The sequence below is a fragment of the Peromyscus maniculatus genome, chromosome X (genome assembly GCF_049852395.1).
Source record: "Peromyscus maniculatus bairdii isolate BWxNUB_F1_BW_parent chromosome X, HU_Pman_BW_mat_3.1, whole genome shotgun sequence".
NCBI lineage: Eukaryota > Metazoa > Chordata > Mammalia > Rodentia > Cricetidae > Peromyscus > Peromyscus maniculatus.
The window spans coordinates 111537461-111558601 of NC_134875.1; the positions used below are offsets into that span (position 1 = coordinate 111537461).

Genomic DNA, 21141 nt, shown 5'->3' on the forward strand with positions numbered 1-21141 from the left:
TAACCTGTTCTTTTTAGATTTCTAGAAGTCACATTGGGGCATTAGCAGTTAGCAGTAGTTTCTATCTTCCACTTCTACCATTATTTTAGATACTGCTGCTCATTCTGTAACCATGAGACTGCAATGGTGTGCATAATTCCTTTCAGGGTATTTCACTTGCTCATTTAGGCTCCCTCAATCTGTCTTAAAACTTGAATTTGAGCATCCCAAATAACACTCAAAGCCATGAGTTCAGCACACTCTTAGCAGCCCTGGTTAAAGCACAAAATGAGCTACAGAAAGAATCTTAAACGAAGTAGACAATAGGCAATGTGCTACTCAAAACAGAAAAGTACAGTTGAGTACTCATTGGCAGGAAAATGCATGGTGTGGTACAATAACACTTATTGACTAATTTCATCAATTATTGTCTGTCATTCTAACTCATTGACTGAGAAGTGTAGTTCAGTACTCAGAGCTTGGGATAAAATCCTCTAGTTGATCTAAATAAATGCCACTTAGGGAAAAATACTTCTGAGATAAATAGGATTATAATTAGCACAGTGTGGTAGCATTAAATAGAATATGTGTACCCAAACTTACAAGGCTTCTCTTTGCTGGTTTTTGGCATTCTTTCAGGGTGTTTTTGTTTTGTTTTACTTCTAGAGACCCTTTTTTCTATACCTTAAAACGCCTCTTCACCAGAATTTAAACAAAACTACTTTTCCTTTTATCACAGCTTACCACTGGTATGGCTTGCCTATGGTACAATGCCTCCTCTGATTTAAAGTTACTTCTCTGCTCTGGTGTATTCATCACAAAACAGTATCCATTCTTTCAGGTTGAGTGATGCTGTCCATATTTGGAAGGAAAGCAAGTAACTTAACTGAGTGATATTCAAGCATGAATGGTTGACTGAGTCAAACTGAAATACTGACATATGAAAAGCTATGGCCCCTTTATCTAAATGAATATTTTAAGTTAACTATTTCATACAAGCATGACTAAGACCTTGAGAGTAAACAGAAAAAACTATGTAGACAAAGAGAGAGATGATAAGTTCCTAGCCGGGACACTGATGCTGCTTCCCCTCTCTTTTCTGGCCCATGGGAAGGACAAGTAGAACATAGTGTCCTTACTTTCCATCTAGACAGCCCTTAGAAGTAAGTCCTCACAGTGAACCAGGAGTCCACTACCATTTAGATCAAGTCAATCATCTTTATAAACCTTGTATCCTGTCTCTGATTTCAAAACCTTATCATCTTATAGTAGCAATTATGGATGAATGTGCACTAAAACTCTTATACTTTGAGGAAAACATTAGATACCAAACCCTTAACTATCTGAAAAACTTGTATTGCTATACAAAAATATATTCTAAACAAATCAGTTAAGAACATGATGATTTTACGTGGTTAGCATACAAATTTAGTTGGGTTTTTTGTGGGGGGTTGTGTGTGTGTGTGTGTGTGTGTGTTTTAAGACAACTGCAAATATTCCAGGTTGGCCTCAAATTTCCTATATTGTGGAAGATAACTTTTAGCATCTTACCCTTCTGCCTCCACCTCCAAAAGTACTATGATTTCAGGTGTGTACTACAATGCCTGGTTTATGCCTGGCTAATGATCAACCCCAGGGCTTCATGCATACTAAGCAAACACTCCACCAACTGAGCTGCATCCCCAGTTACAGGATCATGAAGATGGTTAATAATTGGGCTTAACTGTGTTTATGGTTCTGCCTTGGACCTTCTATTGAGCTATCTTCCTTCAGAGTCTTATCAGAAAGTTTAGCAACTTGCTGATTTTGTTTGTTTTTACCTAAGTGAGCTACTGGTTTGGTGGTTCTCAACCTGTTGGTCTTGACCCTTTTGGGGGTTTGAACAACACGTTCACAGGGGTCGCATATCAGGTATGCTGTATAATGGATATTTACATTATGATTCATAACAGTAGCAAAATTGCAGTTATGAAGTAACAATGAAATAATTTTATGGTTGGGGATCACCACAACATGAGGAACTATATTAAATGTTGAGAACCACTGTGCTAGTTAGTTCACATATATTCTCCATTCTCCATTGAATTGCTTTATTATGCTGCCACCAACATCCCATCAGTTCCATATTCAAACTGTATAGACTTGAGCAGCAGGTTATTGAATGTTCCCTCTAAGCCTCAGCCCCTTTGTCTGTTGTAAACAGAATTCTCTCCCACCTGTCCCACCTGCCAGTTCCCAAATAACCATTCAGAGGTTTAATGTTACTTATGTTTCGCAGATGGCTCAAGCCTATTACTAGCTAGCTCTTACATCTAAATTAACCCATTTCTATTACTCTAACTATTGCCACGTGGCCATGGCATTACCAGTCTGCTGGCATGTTGTTCTTGGGCAGCTGTCTGGCGTCTCCCAGACTCTGCCCTTCTCTTGTATCTCTGCTTGGATTTCCTGCCTGTCTCTATCCTACCTTGCCATAGGCCAAAGTGGCTTTATTTATCAACCAATGAAAGCACCACATATTCACAACATACAGAAAGACCATCCCACAGCAATCTGTAGTGCAGATAATTGAACTTAAAAATGAGTTAAGTGGTAACAATTATCTGAGATAATTCCATGTAAATGATATTGGCTAAGATATAGTACTATCTTAAATATTATTGTTACAGCTATACCTGCAAGAGAGCATGAGCAAATGGGATAATTGAAATAAAAGCAGCTCTATATTCACTTAACAAAGAAAAAAAGTAGACCAATAAAAACCAAGAGGAGGGAATTCAATATAAATTCAGTCAATGAAATAGATAGTGAGGGGATGCAAATGTACAACACTAGGAAAGCAAAACTATATAACCACAGATAGGAAGGAGATTCGGGGTTATTTAAAAATAATTACATGAAAGGGGAAGTGAATATATGAAACATATATTATTATTATTATGCAAGAATTCTTAAAGCTGCCCTGAAGATGTAGCTCAGTTTATAGAACACTTGCCTAGCATACAGGAAACTCTAGGTTCTATCACACCACATAAAACCAGGTGTGATGGTGCAGAACTGTAATCCCAGCACTCTGCAAGTCAAGGAAAGAGGAGCAGAAGTTCAACGTCATCCTCAGCCACATCCTGAGCTTGAGGGCCAGTCTGGCTACATGAAACTCCTGTTTAAAAAACAAAACAAGAGGGATTGGAAAAATGGCTTAGCAGTAAAGAGCACTGGAGGGCCTAACTAAGTTCAGTTCTCAGCCACATGGTGGCTCACAACCATCCATAATGGAATCTGAATAATGGAATCTGATGCCCTCTTCTGGCATGCAGGTATACATGCAGATAGAACACTCATGTACAATAAATAAATAAATAAATAAATCTTTAAAAAGAAAAAGAAAAAACAAAAAAGAGGGATATTGTTAAAGTTCAGTGACAGGGTTTATTACTATACTAGTCTTTCTTTGCATTTCTGGGTATGCTAAAAAATACTACTAAATATAATACTATATTAATTTGTTCTGAACTATATTTAAAGAGAAATCTAAACTATATTATTCAGAAATAAATAGTAAAAATAATTTAAATCATTAGTAAATGAGCATAAAGCATGTGTACATATACCATATGCACACACACACACACACACACACACACACACATACACACACACACACACTCACACACTCACATTCACAGTGCAGACCATAAAAATTTATTAGCATCTATTTTGTTTTACAAAATTATGGCCATGAAAATGAAAAGTAGTACAGAAAAAAATAGCGTGATAATTTAACATGAACACAAGTGCAAATATCCTAGTAAAACATCTATATATTAAGTTCAAAATTACATTAAGATAATTTCCCCCCAAATACAAGTATAGGTCAATATTAAGAAACCTATTTAGATAAGTTAACTAAATGTTTATGTCTAAGTATTTTAGTGGCTATAGCCACAAAGTCAAGATCAAAGTAGCATTTGGTATAGCTTACTTTAAACTCCATCGATGGAGGAATTTAATTTTGTTTTATAATTGGAAGCCAGTGAAGAGTTTTGGGTAGGGTCATAACCTATTTTAATTTATGTTTGGGTTTGTGTTTCTGGGTTGTGGTGGTTGTTTTTCCCATAGCTAGGATAAAGTATGAAGCTGTGAATAAATAAAGCCTTTATTTGTGTGTCAGGCTGGCCTCAAACTCCAGATCCTCTAACCTCTGCCTCCCTGGTGTTGGAATTATAAGCCTGTGCCACCTCACCTGGCTATGATATGTGCTTTAGGATTATTTTGCCTACTGTAAAGACAAAGGACTTCAAAGGAAAAAAAATGCAAACAGGAAAACAATACTCCTGATAATATACCACTACTTAAAAGAATTAGTTCTAGGCTGGGCGGTGGTGGCATACACCTTTAATCCCAGCACTCGGGAGGCAGAGCCATGCGGATCTCTGTGAGTTTGAGGCCAGCCTGAGCTACAGAGCGAGATCCAGGACAGGCACCAAAACTACACAGAGAAACCCTGTCTCGAAAAACCAAAAAAAAAAAAAATTAGTTCTATGTAACTGTGAATGTATAGTCTGATGAAGTACCTCATGTTCAGACTACAGTAGTACGTTAGGTGGATGTCCTAATTTGCTGCCCTGTTGGAGCTTCTTAAGACTCAAGTGATTCATGAGAGAGGGAGAATTTTATGAAAAGCTTATAAGTGCTTTCCTTACTGAAAAACAGAGTCATCTGTTTTTAACTAAGACAAGTGTGCAGTCATCTGAGTATATAAGTCAAAGATCTATGGTAGACATTTATTTTAGTTGATTCTAATGTGTTTGGTGATGTAGCATTTTTTAAAAATTATTCTCCATTTACATGATGCCCTTGCCATGAAAATTTGATGTAGCAAGAAGAACCCTAGCTTTTTATTTAGCACATAATGGGCACTATATTATAGCTCAATCGATAAGTGCTTAGCTGAGCCCCAACTCTAGAGAACTCTGTCGCCAAAAATGTGCCTAGCTCTGCCATAGTCTCTTCATCCAGAAAGTTAGCTTATTCTTACTGCTCCTCCTCCTCCCCACTTTCCATGTCCTGAGGATTGAAGCCTCGGGCTCTATACATGCTACACAACATGATCACTGAGCTACACCCTAAGGCCCATATTCTGGATGTTTTCAGAGTCTCTTTGGGTTTGAACTTTCAGTGATTTTATTAAATTTTGTAAGCTATGTAGATTAGCACTTGAGGTTTTTCTTGGATCCACATATATTAAATTTACATTAGATCACATCATGTATCTGCTGATCCTTTGGTTATTTTAAGTGCCACTTACAATGATTCTGAGTATTGGCATAATTTAAAAATATTTTCCAATGCGAAAATGCCAGTAAGTGAAATGAGGAAGGGCTGATATGGAAGCTAGGCTCTGCCTTCCTTTCCAGCTTAGTTTCTTGGAAATATGTTTTTGCTCACTAATAAACCCAGAGGTTGGACTTTTTAATTTAGATTTTATCAGCTGAGAATTGAATTTTAGTTACTAGAGCCTTGCCTTTAACATGTAAGTTCCATTTCTATTCATTTGTGATGGAAAGAATTTATCCTTTAGTCTAAAAGGTTGTTGTTTTTGTTTTGTTGTGTTTTGCATGTAGCCTTTGTTTTCTAAGCATAGTTATGAAACTCTTCCTTACTGACAGGGAACACCCATGGCATGGCTATATATATCTTGAAAGTCATCTTGAGGCCATGTCTTGTATATGGGTATAAACAATACAGAGGCTAAATTCCCACTTGTGCATCAGCAACTTTTATTATTGTAAAGGCAGTGACTAGTTTCACTTGCTTTTAAGAGTCATAGTTAAGAAATACTGCCGTTTCTCAGGATTCTAAAATGGCATTCGTTTTACTGGTTGTAAAAATTGTTAGGACTGCTGGGAATCAGGAGAAAAAAAACACTTCAACAGGATTTGGTTATCAGCAAATCTGTTGCAGTTTCCTGTTCTGGCCTCCCTACCTATCAGCTACAAGAGAGCCTCTGTAGGCAGGTTTCTCCTTTCTTTTACCACAGGAAAACTGTCCAGCCTCTTTTTCTAGCATTTTCAGGACCCGCCTGACAGGAAATTTTCTAATTGCCGGAACAGCTGGTAGGAGCAGACTTTGCAGGGCTTGGCCTCCTCTTTCTAACTTAAGTTTTACCATCAGGAATTCTTTATCAGCAGCATGGGTTCGTAGCCATGTTTAAATTTTTGTCTTTTCGTGTTCGCTCTATACAGGTAAGCTTTGTTCAACTTCTTTTAAAAATAAGATGTTTTATTCAGAATGAACTATAATTATGCTCGCCATTTAATTTTATAGGTTCTTTTAAGGAACTTTAAAAAATTCAGAGTAAGTTTTGAACGAAACATTTTTACTTACTAAACGTAAGCTATTTGGTTGAATTAGACATTTCAACTCTTCATTTTGTTAACTTATTTTTATATTCGATTATTTGTGCTAGAGTAATTTTATCATGCTTGTATTTATAATTTTATATAATAAAACAAATGACTGACTCTCAGAATTAAACTAGTTATGAACAGAATTGCAAACTTAACTAAAATTAGGAGCTTATTGTTATGTAAGTAATATTTTGGCATATAAGAGAAGATTATTTTAAGTAGTCAAACACTTAGTCGGGGTTTTGTTGAAACTGGTTCCTGTAAAAACTCAAGAGTTTCAAGCGGCTCTACATTTAAGTAACTGTAAGCAAGTGATTTAACCTGACTCAGTACAGGCACAGTTTTCAGAGAATTATTTTTGTCACAGTGGGTTTAGTAGATGATAATTTGCATTATATTTAATATAAAATCCTGCCAAAATTAACTTGGTGTGTTGCCATGAGAATTGTTCTATATTGCTCTCTTTAAAGAGAGTTAAATTTGCTAATTGGGATTCTGGGCGGGGGTTGGGGTGAGTGAAGTGTAGAAAATGTTGGTCTGGAGAACTAGCAATACTCTTTCTTTTAAACATAGAAGTTGTCTCATGATATTCTCTTAAATAATTTTGTTAAGTAAATATGTTGTACTGATTTATTTCATTAGCAAGTGAAATAAATTGAATCTAATCAAATTGTCTTCTAAAATAAATTAAAATATTGTTTCTTACCATGGCTTGGATAACCATCCTAATTTTTTGCCATACCAAATAATTTATAGAAGTCTAAATCATATTAAAAACAAAAGTTAAAGAAGCCTTTTCAAATAAATAATTATAGTGTTATAGTAATGTCTGTAGGAAGTGATTGCCCAGTGACTTTAGTCTACAGTACCTTTAAGGGATAAGCTATGTATATTTCATTTGTAAGGTGTTTTGTATATTACACCAAGAAATAGGTCCATAGTTAAGAAATATTTTTTATGGTCTTGTATCAAGGAGCATTTCAATATTTTTCTTTGAGTTTTAAAAATGTTTTCTGGCGTTCAAAACAATTTGGAAAATATAAATGCCTCAAGAACAGATTTCCTGACTCAAGGGAGGGGAGGAAAAAGGAAATTATGTATACAAGGTAGGGCATAATGCCAAACATTGAATCATTCCTTAAAATCAGTTAATATCACCCAGTTTGTGTTCTTAGTGTTAGCATGGAATAATATTAGGTTTTTAATAACTCAAAAAGACAGCATTAATGTAAGTACCTTTTCTTTAGTATTTTTAGGTCAAGGTTACATTTTCCTCTCATGGCTTGAAAAGGAATTTTTTTGAGACAGGGCTTCCCTGTATAGCCCTGCCTGTCCTGGAACTTGCTTTGTAGACCAGGCTTTGTATACTTGCTTTGTAGATCTGTCTGTCTCTGCCTCCTACTGCTGAGATTAAAGGCGTTGACCACCCTGCCTGCCTTAGAAAGGAAATATTAAATTAACCTTTCTTCCCACTTTAAGAGTGAGCTTTAAAGACTAAGAATGAACCTGGTAACTTTTAATACTAGTATGAGGTCTTCAGTACCCTTAAGCTATAGATGACAAATGTCAGGGAAGTTTAAAAGAACGACATAGAATTGTGTTGTAGATTTCATTGCTAGCCCATTTTGCCTGTCATAAAAATAAAACATTTGCTTAACAAATAAACAGACTTTGTTAAACACACACACACACACACACACACACACACACACACACACACACACACACACTGGAGAATTTATAACTGTTTCAGGTGCACAACATAAGAATATTTTGTGGTGACAAAAGTACTCATTTATTACTTAAAACAACGAACACTAGGATAGGCCTACCACATCAAGCTAGATGTGATAGTGCACAGCTGTAATCCCAGCACTGGGAGGCTCATATAGGAGGATTGGTTCAAGATCAAGGTCTGCTTGGGCTACAAAATGAGACTTTAAAAAAATTTAACCCAGGCAGTGGTGGTGCATACCTTTAATCCCAGCAGAGGCAGGCAGATCTCTGTGAGTTTGAGGACAGCCCAGTCTACAGGGTGAATTCTAGGACAGCCAGAGTTACATAGTGAGACTCTTTCTCAAAAGAAATTAATATAAAAATGGGAAGATAGTCAAGAAAATTTCTCAGAAAGTAAAGACATAAGAGATTAAATATATATAATTCCAAATCTAACCCAAAGGGGAGTTGCAAAAATAGAAGCCCTGAAAAAGGATTGGAAGGAAATTACTAAATATTAGAGTTCCCCATAGAGATAAAGAATTCATAGATTATAAAATTATCTAAGCACTTAGTACTCTCAGAGAAAGCAGACTCTTCATTAGTATGGAGTTTCAAGAAAATAAAGTCAGCCAAGGTTATATAGTGAGACCCTGTCTCAAAAAACTATAAGTAGTAAATAATAAAGGCCAGCAAGATGCCTCAGTGGGTAAGGGCATTTGCTGCCAATCCTGGCTACCTGAGTTCAGTCACAAGAGCCACATAGTAGAAGGAGATAACTTACTTTATAAAGTTGTCCTCTGCCCCGCACTTTGTCGCACATCACACACACACACACACACACACACACACACACACACACACACACACACACACTGCAAAAATATGTTAAATATATTTTTAAAAGAACATCTAAGGATGGAGAGATGACTCGGTAGTTATGAGTACTGGCTGTGCTTCCAGAGGATTCAGGTTCAATTCCTAGTACCCACGTGGCATCTCACAGACATCTGTATCTCCAGTTTTGTGGGATCCCACACCCTCTTCTAGCCGCCATGGGCACCAGGCATGCACATGGTGCACAGACATGTATACAAAGAAAATGCTTATACACATAAATTAAAAACAAACAGCACAGAGAAGAGGAAGTAGACACAACTCCCATCCCTAACCAAGAAGCTATTCATAGTAGACACCTGCTGGGAAAGGGAAAATCAATTGTCTCCAATGGAATGTCACTGGGTACATCAACCATACTCCAGGGCAGGCCTCATGCCCAGGAATAGTTGGCCAACACAAAATAAACTCCATTTTTTTTATGTTGGTTTGGTGTGGTTTGTTTTTTTTTGTTGTTGTTATTTTTGTTTTGTTTTGAGCTAGAGAAAGAACATGAACTTTGGCAGATGGGAAGTGGGGAAGAGCTGGAAGAAATTGGAGGGGGGCATATGTGACCAAAATATATTGTATGTAAAATAAAATGATTTTAAAAGGTGATCTGCTAAATTTATCTAGGTTAGTGTCACCCATCTTGTAAGCAACACAGTTGCTAGAAGGCAATGGACAAATGACACCAAATTTGATATCAAGCCAAACTTTACAAATATGAAGACAAAATAAATACATTTACAGATTTATGCAGTTCAGAAAATTTTCTTCCAGCAGGGTATATCAATATACTTGTAAGCACTCTGAAGGCTGAGGTAGAAGAATTGTAAATTTGAGACCAGCCTGTGCTAATAGCAATACTTGTCTTAGGAAGTTAAAAAAAATCATTTTCTTCTATGTAATCTTTTAGCTCTAGGAAACTCCATGGACACCTACACACTTGCTCATTCACATGCAGAAAGTCACACATATACATACTAAATTCTTAAAAATTGAAAAATATTTCAGGCTGGCAAAAGACTATTATATAATAAAGAAGTAGGTTGAAGCCATATTGCAAAGGGCCTCAAATGCCAGCATGAAGCACTACATGAAGAATTTGGGAGAGCTTGGAGAGGTGTTTGAGTAATCTGGTCATATAACTGGAGCTGAATACTTTTCAGAAAATGTATCAAGAAAGATGAACTAGACATAGACAAGATGAGGTATTATGCATACCATACCCACTTCAGTTTTCTACATGAAAGATTAAAGGATTATATATGCATGATGCCATTGGAATGGAAGAAGAAAGGATGAAAGGTCTTCTAAACACTGCGTTTGATATCTAGCTGGTGTTTTAGTATATATTTATTGAGTGAAAAGATCAAAGAGAGCCTGCATTTTTAGTGGCTTAATTGACATGAGAGGAAAGAAAGGGTAGTCATCAAACATAAGAATAGAAACGGGTATTTATTTTGATTCCCATTCCCTGATTGTAGCCTGCACTTGTAACAGTAAACCTTGATCCCCTTTGCTTGCTACAATCTACTGAATGCTTGATTCAGGAGCTGTTCCTCCTTGCTTATGTTGCATCCTTATGAAAGGCATCACAGCAGGTATTTGCTGTAGACTACAAGATGCAGAAATATTGTAGCTGAACTGAATTGCATCCCACTTACCCAAGAAAAAGAAATGATAAAATGTAGACTATTGCAGAGTATATGGTCATATGATTTAAGAACATAAATTGTACATGCTAGAATCCAGCCAGTGAACTTGGCTCCATGAGTCAAGTTTGCAGTCCATTAGTCTTTAAAATACAATGTGGTGATGCTTTGTGTGTGGAGAAGCAAGAGAACTTCTTTTATGTGTATATAATTTATAAACCAATAAGCATACAAATATTGGTTCTGTGATAATTTTATTGCTAAGTATGTGCTACTGAGGTAACTGAAGCAAGAGATAGACGACTAGTTACAGCCAAGCATAGTGGCTCATACCTGTAATTGCAGAAATTAGGAGGCTGAGGCAAAGAGATTTACTAGAAGTTCAAGGCCAGCTTAAACTAATAGTGATACCCTGTGTCAAAAACAAAGACCACAAAAAGCCTAGGGGCATAAAATCTGTAGGTTCCTGTCATTGTTCTTGTGTGGGAAACCACCAAGAACATCCACCAGCTTTAGAGTATTTTAACTGTATGGGACTTGTGTGGATGTTAGAATTGAATGCTGAGTCTGGACCATACTGGCTATGCTCTTTAGCTCTCATTTAATCTCTTTAAACTTTAGACTGAAGATTGTTCAAAGCATTTTGCCTTGAAAAGATCTGTTCAATTTCTCATGGTGAATGGATTTGGGGGAACACATTAGAATTCTGAAATGCTTGTGTCTGATCTGGGAATTTATTCTGTATTATCCTCAGCCCTCAAAAACATTAATAAAAAATCAAAGGTTTGTCACCAAATGTAAATACAAGATATCAGGTGAAAAAGCACCTAATGCATGTTTTATACAAGATAGATAATAAGTATTTGCTGGATTTTCATCTAAATCTTATTTATCACTCTTCCATATGCATTATTCTTCAGAAAGATTGTTCAATTTGGTAGTTTGCTTCCTGATTTTCTTACTGTAACTGCTCAGTCTCATTCAGAGAGAAATGTGTTCAAGACTCAGTTGATGCTTAGTTCTACTCTAATATTTCACATAAAGGGTTGTCAAGCAAATTAAGGGAATAATGCTTGTGAAATTATAAAATTCATGACAATATTGGGGGAAATTTTTTGTTATTGTTGTTAAAATTCTAAAAGACTCCAAACTGAGTAAGTTGCTGAAGTAGTAGGCTAGCCTGTGAACAACATATCACATCTGCTTTGGAAACTAAAATGGTATATTCCTTTATATCTTCTACCTGGAGATTCTTTTTCTTTTTACTGCCCATTTCCAGAAACTAGTTTAGGGTATATTGTATCTTTTTTGAGAAATCTCTGTACACTATAATTCTTGTTTGGTAGTTTGTTGGTTGGTTAGTTTTATAGTACCAACCTGGGGCCTCCCACATGTTAAACAAGTATTCTACCACTGAGCTTATTCCCAGCCTTTAAGGGCATATGAGAAAATGCTAACCAGGTATGGTGGTACATGCTTATAATCTTAGTGCTCTGGAGTCTGAGGATCAGGAGGATCATGGAGGATCATGGCCAGCCTGGATTACACAGTGAAACCTAGCTCCAAAACCAAAAGTATTTGTATAACATTTTTAGATTCTTCTACCAGTACTTATGCATCTAGAAAAACTAGCATTCATAGTTAACAAAGTAGAAATGACAGTGTTTATTTAACAGGCTTGTACCTCTGGTTTTACTAAATTTTGTTTTATTGTTGTTGTTTTTGTCTATAACTACAGTATTGTCTTGATTAATCTGCTCATCTCAATACAAATAGGTAATTGAAATCCTATGTACACATTATATATTTTCTAGTATCTACTGTAGGCTTTGAAGATCCTTCCTTAAGATGAATGTGGTGTTGCATGCCTATAATCCCAGCACTTGGGAAAAGTTGGAGGCCAGCCTCATCTACATAATAAGACACTATCTCAAAACATCCTTTCTTGGCCCGAAGATTTTTCATTGTATTTATTGTGTAAAACAGCCTTTTCCTCCCATGTTTAATCCCTCTATCCAAATATTAAATCTTTTCTGACTTCGGTTTTTAGCGTTAATAGCCCTTTATCTCCTTTGAGAATGGGAAGTAACTTACATATTTCAAACATAAAACTTCACTCTGCTTTTTCCTGCTCCTCTTCAGTATGCTTTCTTAGACAGCTGTGTTAAGGATGGAACCATGTGTTTACCCTAGAACAGTTTTCAGTCCCTCTCCCCAACAAATAGTGCTTTAATATATAGCGTTTGTTCCACCTGCTATAGTCACATGCCAGACACAGTATAGTACTCTAATCTGCTATTTTCAGATATTCTCACATGCTTTCCCCCCTCAAAACTATTCTGATTATTTCTGATAGAAAGAATAAAGATTTGGAAATAATTAGTGCTGATGTTATATAGAAGCTAATATGGCTTAACATTCTCTAACATTTAGCTAGAAAGTATATTTACTTGATGTGTGTTTTCTATTTACTTGATGAGTCAGTCAAGAGTAGTTTTGTATATTAATTTGAGCATTTCTAATATGCTATAGTAAGTTAAGATTATTTGATTATGGCTAACAATGTGTTTTGTCTCTTTATATTTATTTCAACAGGAAGAAGGCAGTATCAAAGAAATTGCAATCACACATCATGTGAAGGAAGGACATGAAAAGGCAGATCCTTCCCAGTTTGAGCTTTTGAAAGTATTAGGGCAGGGATCATTTGGAAAGGTAAGTCATATTGTATGCTCTAAGCAAAGTTTATAGAAATTCGGTAAACATAGAAAATAGAATACTAATCACACAAAGCTTGGAATAGAGGGAGGCTAGATAATGGATACCAAAATTAGATACATAGAAGGAATAGAATCTAATGTTCTATGGCACAGCAGCATGACTATAGCTAACAACAACTTATTACATATTTTATCAAGAACTAGCAGAGAAGTTTGGAGCTTCTTAGCACAAGGAAAGTTAACATCTTTTGGGGCATTGGATCTTACTATGAGGCAGGTTACACAACCCTCCTGCCTCAGTCTCCTGAGTACTAACTAGGATTATAGGCATGTACCACCACAACTGGCTATACATGTTTAAAGATACATAAATACTAATTCCTCAGATACGGTTATTATTCATTACATATATTTATCAAATTGTTGTATTATACCCCATAACTATGTATAGTAATATCCATTAAAATATACATAGATGAGGCTGGATAGATGATTCATTTTTTAAGAATGCCTGTTGCTCTTTCAGAAGAGTTTGGTTCCCAGCACCCACATTGGGCAGCTCACAACCAGCTGTAACTCTCGACTAGCTTCAAGAGTTCTGGCACACTTTTCTTGCCTCTGTGGGCACATTCACATCTATAGACAGACATAGATACATGTAAATAAAAAAAATAAAAATAAATATTTTTATAAATAATAAAATATATGTATGTATCCTAAACCATAAGGTTTAGATTAAAAAGTTGCAAGGAGGCTTGGCATAGTGCCACATGCCTTTAGTCCCAGCACTCAGGATGCAGAGGCAGGGAGATCTTCATGAGTTCAAGGCCAGCCTGGTCTACAGAGTGAGTTCCAGAATAGGCAGGACTACATAGAGAGACTGTCTTTAAAAAAAAAAAAAGGAGAAACGTTAAAGGGAACTGAATACAAATTTAAAAGATCTGCAGATTTAAAAGGAGTTAATGTCTTGGGCTTGTAATCCCAGCAATTGAGAGGATAAAACAGGGTGATTGCCATAAGTTTGAAGCCAGCCTAGGCCAACCTAGACTAGAATGAGAACCTGTCTCAAAAAGAGCTGACTCTTAATAATTCATGGATGTTTTATCACATTGGAAAAGAGGTATTTTATGAAATGCTACCAGTCTTTCTACCAGCAATATTTTCTCTTTTTATATTTTTGCTATTAGTATGTATGAAAAGAATAGAATTTCAGAACTGCAGTAGAAACCTTAGTAAATTGACAGTGTTCATACTCATTTTTTTTTTTATCTTTAAGACTGTCATTTCTTGTCATGCTCCTAGGGTGGGTGTATGGATAGGTAGTTTGTTTTACTTTGTTTTGTGTCTGCAATGGGGAGGTTAGGCTTAGGGTGTCAGGGCTTGTTGAACGAGCACACTATTGCTAAGCTGTATTCTCAGCTCTCGTGCTTCTGAAATGATTAAAAATCACAAGCTATCCCCTTCATACACTCTCTTCGTTTTGTTCTCTTATTGTTGTAGTTACTGTTGTTTTAAGACAGGGTCTCCCTCTAGCCCACACTAGCCTCACACTCCCAACAGTCCTTCTGCTTTCCACTTCTCAAGCTGCTACTACTTGATTTTTCGAGATAGATTCTCAACAAGAACAAGATTCTGAGATTTCATGCAACTTTGACAGTGCAGTAGTAATTCCTTATCACCCCCCATAAGAAAACAGTGGAAGGTGCCACGCTCTGTAAGCATCAAAACGGCATCAGTGGATCTCTCGTGTGCATTTTAGTGGGGCTGTTTAACAACTCGTTGCTAATACAGATAATCTGTTTTGGTTGTTTAACCACTTTTAAACATAGAGCATACTTTTAATCCAAATATAGACTCAAGAGCCAGCAGAGCAAGATGGTTTTAAGTTTAACTCCCCAACCCCCAAAATAAAATAAGTTTCAACCCAAGGTCAGCCAGACTGAACTCATTTTTTTTCTACTTATCACTATGTTATTTAATCTCTTAGAGCTCTGTTTCCCTATTCTAGCATGTCATTAAATATGGAAGTTCCTTGAGGTTTGATTCTAAACTGCCATCTTGTGCTCCTCACTAATTGATTTTCTCTATGTCCCTATATTAATTGTAATTTACATGCTGCTGACATCACAGTTCATATTTCCAATCTGTTTTTTCTCTGACCTCTGAACTCTTTCTGTGGCTACTCTTCACCCCCATTTGTCTCAAAGGCATTTTATTTTGTGCTTGGTGTATCTCAGACCAAACACAATATTTAGCACCCCCAAATCTATACTATTTCATTTTTCTCTGTCACTATGAATAGTATCCAGTTAAACAAGCCAGAAACAATCATTTTCATGTCTGCTTGCTCCTCTCTTCTTTTCCACACTCTAACCCCCACCATGTCACATAGCACCCCCAGCCAGTGTGACCCATCACCGAATCCTGTTGATTTAGTAAATAGTTTTGAAATCATAGAAATCCTATCCTGCATTGCCACTGTCATTCCCTGCTCTGTTGAAAGAGTCTTATAAGAGTATCTTCCCAATTTCTTTTCTTAACCTCACTTGTGTACATGAGAACCAGTATGAACTGGTGTTATATTAACTCCTCAGCTGCCTCCCTTTGTTTTATGATAAGGACAAATTCTTAAAATTGCAGAGGAGCCCTGAGTCTGACTCTTCAGCCTCCTCTAAAACATCAGCTTAAATGTTATCCACCACTGTGTTCTGACCCCATTGGCCTTTTTTTGGTCCTAAGCTGTCTTCAGCTGGTTAACTCTTCTTATGCCTGTGATCTCAGAGACTTTCCTGCCACCCTACTTGTCACACTCCTTAGTTATGCAGCCTAGGAACAGTATATACCTTTACTTTGTGGCACTCACTACCGTTGCAGTTACTCATTTGTAAAATTACTTACTGACTATCTCGCTTAGTAGACTAGAGGTTCCATGAGTAGCATGGTGCCTAGCATACAATTTTGAAAAATATTAGAGTCATAGTGCTGACCTCATAGGATAGCAGTGAAATTAAATGATACAAGGCCAAACACATCTGGTATTAACTGTATTACCTACTCTTCAACAAACCCAAATAGAGGAGTTTATTTTTATACATTAGATCTCAAGGAACACAATAGTTTCAAGGAATTTGAATGCTTCTCCCTTTATTTCTTTAAAAGTACTTTAAGTGCCTCACTATAAATAGCAAACATTAAAATAGGGTGTCTTCTTTCTTACTCATCCTTAAAGGCCAGTGTAAACCAAAGAAACAGGGATGACCTGTCAGAGCCTAGAATAGCTGTGTGAGCAAGTGAGGACTCCTGCTGCTGTCACTAAGCTTAGCAGCTCACTAGCTTAAGCAAACAGTTAAAGAATGCCATGAGTAGGGCCCCAGAACTGAGTATATGATCCGGATCTTGTCCTACTATGATGCCAGGCAAATTGTTTGATTTCTCTAAGCCCTGATTTGCGCAGCTATAAAACTGGCATTGTTTAGACTTGTCTCTTCACATTGTCATGATGCTGCATTGCAAATGTTTCTGAAGGTACTGTAAAAGTTAAGAAGTGCTGAAAGTCATTAAGAGGGTGCTTTCAAAGAACTGAAACAAGTTTAGAAGCCCTACAAATTTCCCCTTTGCAACAGAATAAAGACATTGATGGGGCAATCTCTAATTACCTCTACCCAATTAGAATTTATTTCTGTTCATTATAATTATTACTAATATCTGACTGCCTTTAACATTTAACAGTAGTCCACCTTAGAACCACACTTATTAAAAATGCTTTTCTCCTTCTAAGTCAGCTCCCCATAATTGACTAAAAGAGCTACTGGGTGGGGCTTAATGCTGGCAGTGAGAACACAATTATGGGAGAGCACATCCTGCCTCTGGGGGTCAATGTGAGATGTGATGCTTTTCATTTGATTCCATTACCCCTTAGTTTTGTACCACTTCTCAAAACAATAAAATTCTGCCTTGCCTGAGAATCAGTTGATGAATTATTTGGAGATTTTTGTGCTAATCACACAATGTAAAAGTCAGATAATTGAAAGCTGACCCTAAACTTAAATCTTCTTCCCACCCATAGCAGCTCAAGAACACTGATTTCCACCAAGGAATGGTGGCTTACATCTCTAATTCCCAGCAGTTAGGAGCTGAGGCATGCAAATTATAGTTGAGTTCCAGGGCAGCCTGGGCTATACAGAGTATGACCCAGTCTCAAAAAACAAGAACAAAACAAAAAAGTGGGGGACACTGTTTGATTGAAAAGAATAGGTAAAAGAAATAGGTTAAAATACATGCCCAGGCCGGGCGGTGGTGGCGCACGCCTTTAATCCCAGCACTCGGGAGGCAGAAGCAGGCGGATCTCTGTGAGTTCGAGGCCAGCCTGGACTACCAAGTGAGTTCCAGGAAAAGGCGCAAAGCTACACAGAGAAACCCTGTCTCGAAAAACCAAAAAAAAAAAAAAAAAAATACATGCCCAGAAGCTAGAGAGATGACTTGCCAAGTAAGAGCACCTAAGTTCAAATCCAAAGCACCTATGTAAAAAGCCAAATGTGGCCGTGGGCACCTGTGACCTCAGCACTGTGAGGAGCAGAGACAGGAAAGTTGCTAGGGCTTGTTGGCTAGCAGAGTAGCTCCAAGTTCAGTGAGGGGTATATCTCTGAGGAATGAAGTGGAGAGTGATAGCGCAGGACACCCAACGCCCTTCTCAGGGCTATTTAGCAGGTGTCTTTAAGTCTGGGTGGCAAAGGTCAAGAATGAAATAGTCAAAATTAATATGATGTATTGATAAGTATTTGTATCAGCCATATTATAGCACAATTATGAGTTATTTAAAGCACATCTTAATTTATTTTACCTAAACCCCACACTCTTTAAAGAATCCCCAAATATATGAAAATTGAAGATGCTAAATAATAGTCTTTATACTTTGATATATATGCTGATTTGCTAGTAAAAGGTGAAGAGGTAGTGTCATTAAATATTGATGTCTAGGATTCTTCATTAGCAGTTTTTTTAAATTACTCTCCCTAACAGTGAGATAGATTTGTGTATACTTTTCATACACAGAAAAGACCCTTCATCTGTAAGTAAATGTGTCAACAGAAGTTTGTCACAAGAAGCCCCGGTGTAAGAATTTTGATGGGGGCGACTCAGAAGGGTCCACCCCCCTCCCTGAGGATTCATAGACAGTTGATGGTTGCTCAGGAAGGGAGGGACATTTTCTTCAGTGGTATAGCCACTAGTTAGATGTCCATGCTCCTATAAGCAACACAATTAAGCTCGTTGGTCACCATAAAAACAGACATGAAAATAGAAGGAAGACTAGTTAGGAAGGGGAAGATGACAAGAAAATAATGGAGAAGGTAAATCTGATTTAAAAAAAAAACCTAATGGAAAAAAGGAATTGTGGTATGGGACTAGGCCTGTATAGCTTAATAGTAAAGTGTTTGCCTAGTGTGAATGAGAACCCAGGTTACACGCCCAACACCCAGAACAATTGAGGGACTCAGAAGAATTTTGTTTCAATAAAACACAGTCACCATCTCCTGTGGTATACGTTGAATGCGTGGGGCTATTCTCTAGTTGCTATATTCATAGTTGAAAGACTTCTGTCTTATTCTATATACTATATGCTCCTTTGGAACTGGCAAACAATGAAATGAAAAACAGTACCTTTCACCTATATTGAAATGTCAATCTATAACTATTGTTTATAACTTCTATTAACAACCAATAATATTTTGGAGAAAATGCATTTATAATATATTAGAATATATTTGTAAATATAATGGGTATTGTTGTAACAAAGGAATATTTTTGTGATTCTTTGTAACATTTATTTTCTGTCATTTCAACATAGGTTTTCTTAGTTAAAAAAATCTCAGGCTCTGATGCTAGACAGCTTTATGCCATGAAGGTATTAAAGAAGGCCACACTGAAAGGTGAGTGCTGCTGCTATTTGCCATGTTTATGTAGTCTAAACAAACCAAAAGGTCGCCATGAAGCTTACGTGACCCTGAGGCCACTTAGATTCTGAATTTGCTCCTGTTAACAGCTTTAAATTTAGACTGACTTCCAGTGACTTTCCTACTAGGCTAAGAGTCATATGACTTGAGAAGAGGACTTAACATGTTAGAAAAGAAGGATTATCAATTTGTCTTGGGCTTTAAGCAAGCAAAAGTTGAGAAGATTAAAACTGGGTTTGACTCATCTTCAAATTATTTGAATATTTTGGAAAATGTACTAATCATATAGATGCAAAAGAGCTTTAATTCTTTAGGATTTTGTCATCTTGACTTCTGGTCTCCAAACACGTTTCTGGGTCTGTGATTTACAAAAACATAATGTAGAATTTGAGTCTGATAGGTAAAAAGACATTTAGAGGATCTATACATAGTTTTTAAAATACTTAAACTTTCCTTTTATTTAATAATATTGCTTATTTTGCTACATCTTTAGATTCTAGATAGTTTAGGTATTGATTCCCAGGTTTGTTTCTCTTAAATTTACATGTAATTTGTAAAGCATTAAATATTTAAGAGAATATTTGTATTTATCATTTATTATTTCCAGTGTTCCCAGTCATTCAGTGTGGATATTATCATCATGCCAAGAAATTTCACCATGTTCTACAAAATATCCTCCTTTGCTTTCAATTCTTGCTCCTTTTCCTGAATACATTTTCTATCCTATATAGTCTTTACTTCTGTGGCATTAACACTTGATTTCATGTTCTACAAAACATCCTCCTTTGCTTTCAATTTCTTGCTCCTTTTCCTGAATACATTTTCTATCCTATATAGTCTTTACTTCTGTGGCATTAACACTTACTTGATTCTTGCTAGAATTGGTGAGCTAAAGTTTTTCAGCACCTGTCTTTTTAAATTTTATACTCCTGAATCCCATGTTAGGAAATCACAAAGATGGAACTCTGACAGTTGGTTCACAAAAGCAAGAGAAGTTTCTTATTCTCTTATATTTAACAAGATTTATGTTGTATATAAGATCTTAGGGAAATTACAAAAGTGGAAACTTAATATACTAAAAAAGGAAATAAATATCCAATTCCTATGAGATAAAGCTGTTGATCCTGCACTCTTTTATCTTTCAGATTCATTAGCTGAACATCCAGATTCCAGTTGAATACTTTTTTTTTTTTGGTTTTTTGAGACAGGGTTTCTTTGTGTAGCTTTGGAGCCTGTCCTGGAACTCACTCTGTAGACCAGGCTGGCCTCGAACTCACTGAGATCCACCTGCCTCTGCCTCCCGAGTGCTGGGATTAAAGGCATGCGCCACCACCGCCCGGCTCCAGTTGAATTCTTAAAACTTACCAAAATGAAAAAAATTTTGCCTGAAAAACATACCTTAAAGAAAAATGAGAAAATAATAGCTCTAATATTAAAGCTTGTTTAAAGCAGTGATAATTGGGCTGGAGAGATGGCTCAGAGGTTAAGGGCACTGGCTGTTCTTCCAGAGGTCCTGAGTTCAATTTCCAGCAACCACATGGTGGCTCGAGACCATCTGGCAGGCAGGCACACATGCAGACAGAACACTGTATACATAATAAACAAACCTTTAAACAAAAGATTAATTATTAAAACAACAACAACCAAAAAAAGCAGCGATAATTTGGAGAAAGCAATGTAAACATAAATCAGCATAACAAAATACTAAAATATATATTAAATTTCATTATATCTGTCACAAGTATTGAGTACCTGCTGTTCTTCCTGCTAAAACCAATAAATAGAACAATGGGAAATGAAATAAAGATTTCACAAGTTTAGCTACTTGAAAAAC

General features: G+C 36.5%; 1 protein-coding gene across 7 annotated transcripts in view; it reads left to right on the top strand.

Annotated features, from left to right (window-relative positions):
• Rps6ka3 (ribosomal protein S6 kinase A3) overlaps nt 1–21141 on the top strand; it is a 107198-nt gene that overhangs the window by 37950 nt on the left and 48107 nt on the right. For 6 of the 7 annotated variants that reach the window (XM_076561660.1, XM_076561661.1, XM_042269621.2 and 3 more), the window contains 2 exons: nt 13235–13351; nt 19202–19283. In XM_076561660.1, coding sequence (XP_076417775.1) covers nt 13235–13351; nt 19202–19283 — 199 coding nt within the window. Of the gene's footprint in view, nt 1–6068; nt 6225–13234; nt 13352–19201; nt 19284–21141 lie in introns of those variants that run through there. The other variant, XM_006973243.4, reaches the window with a different exon arrangement.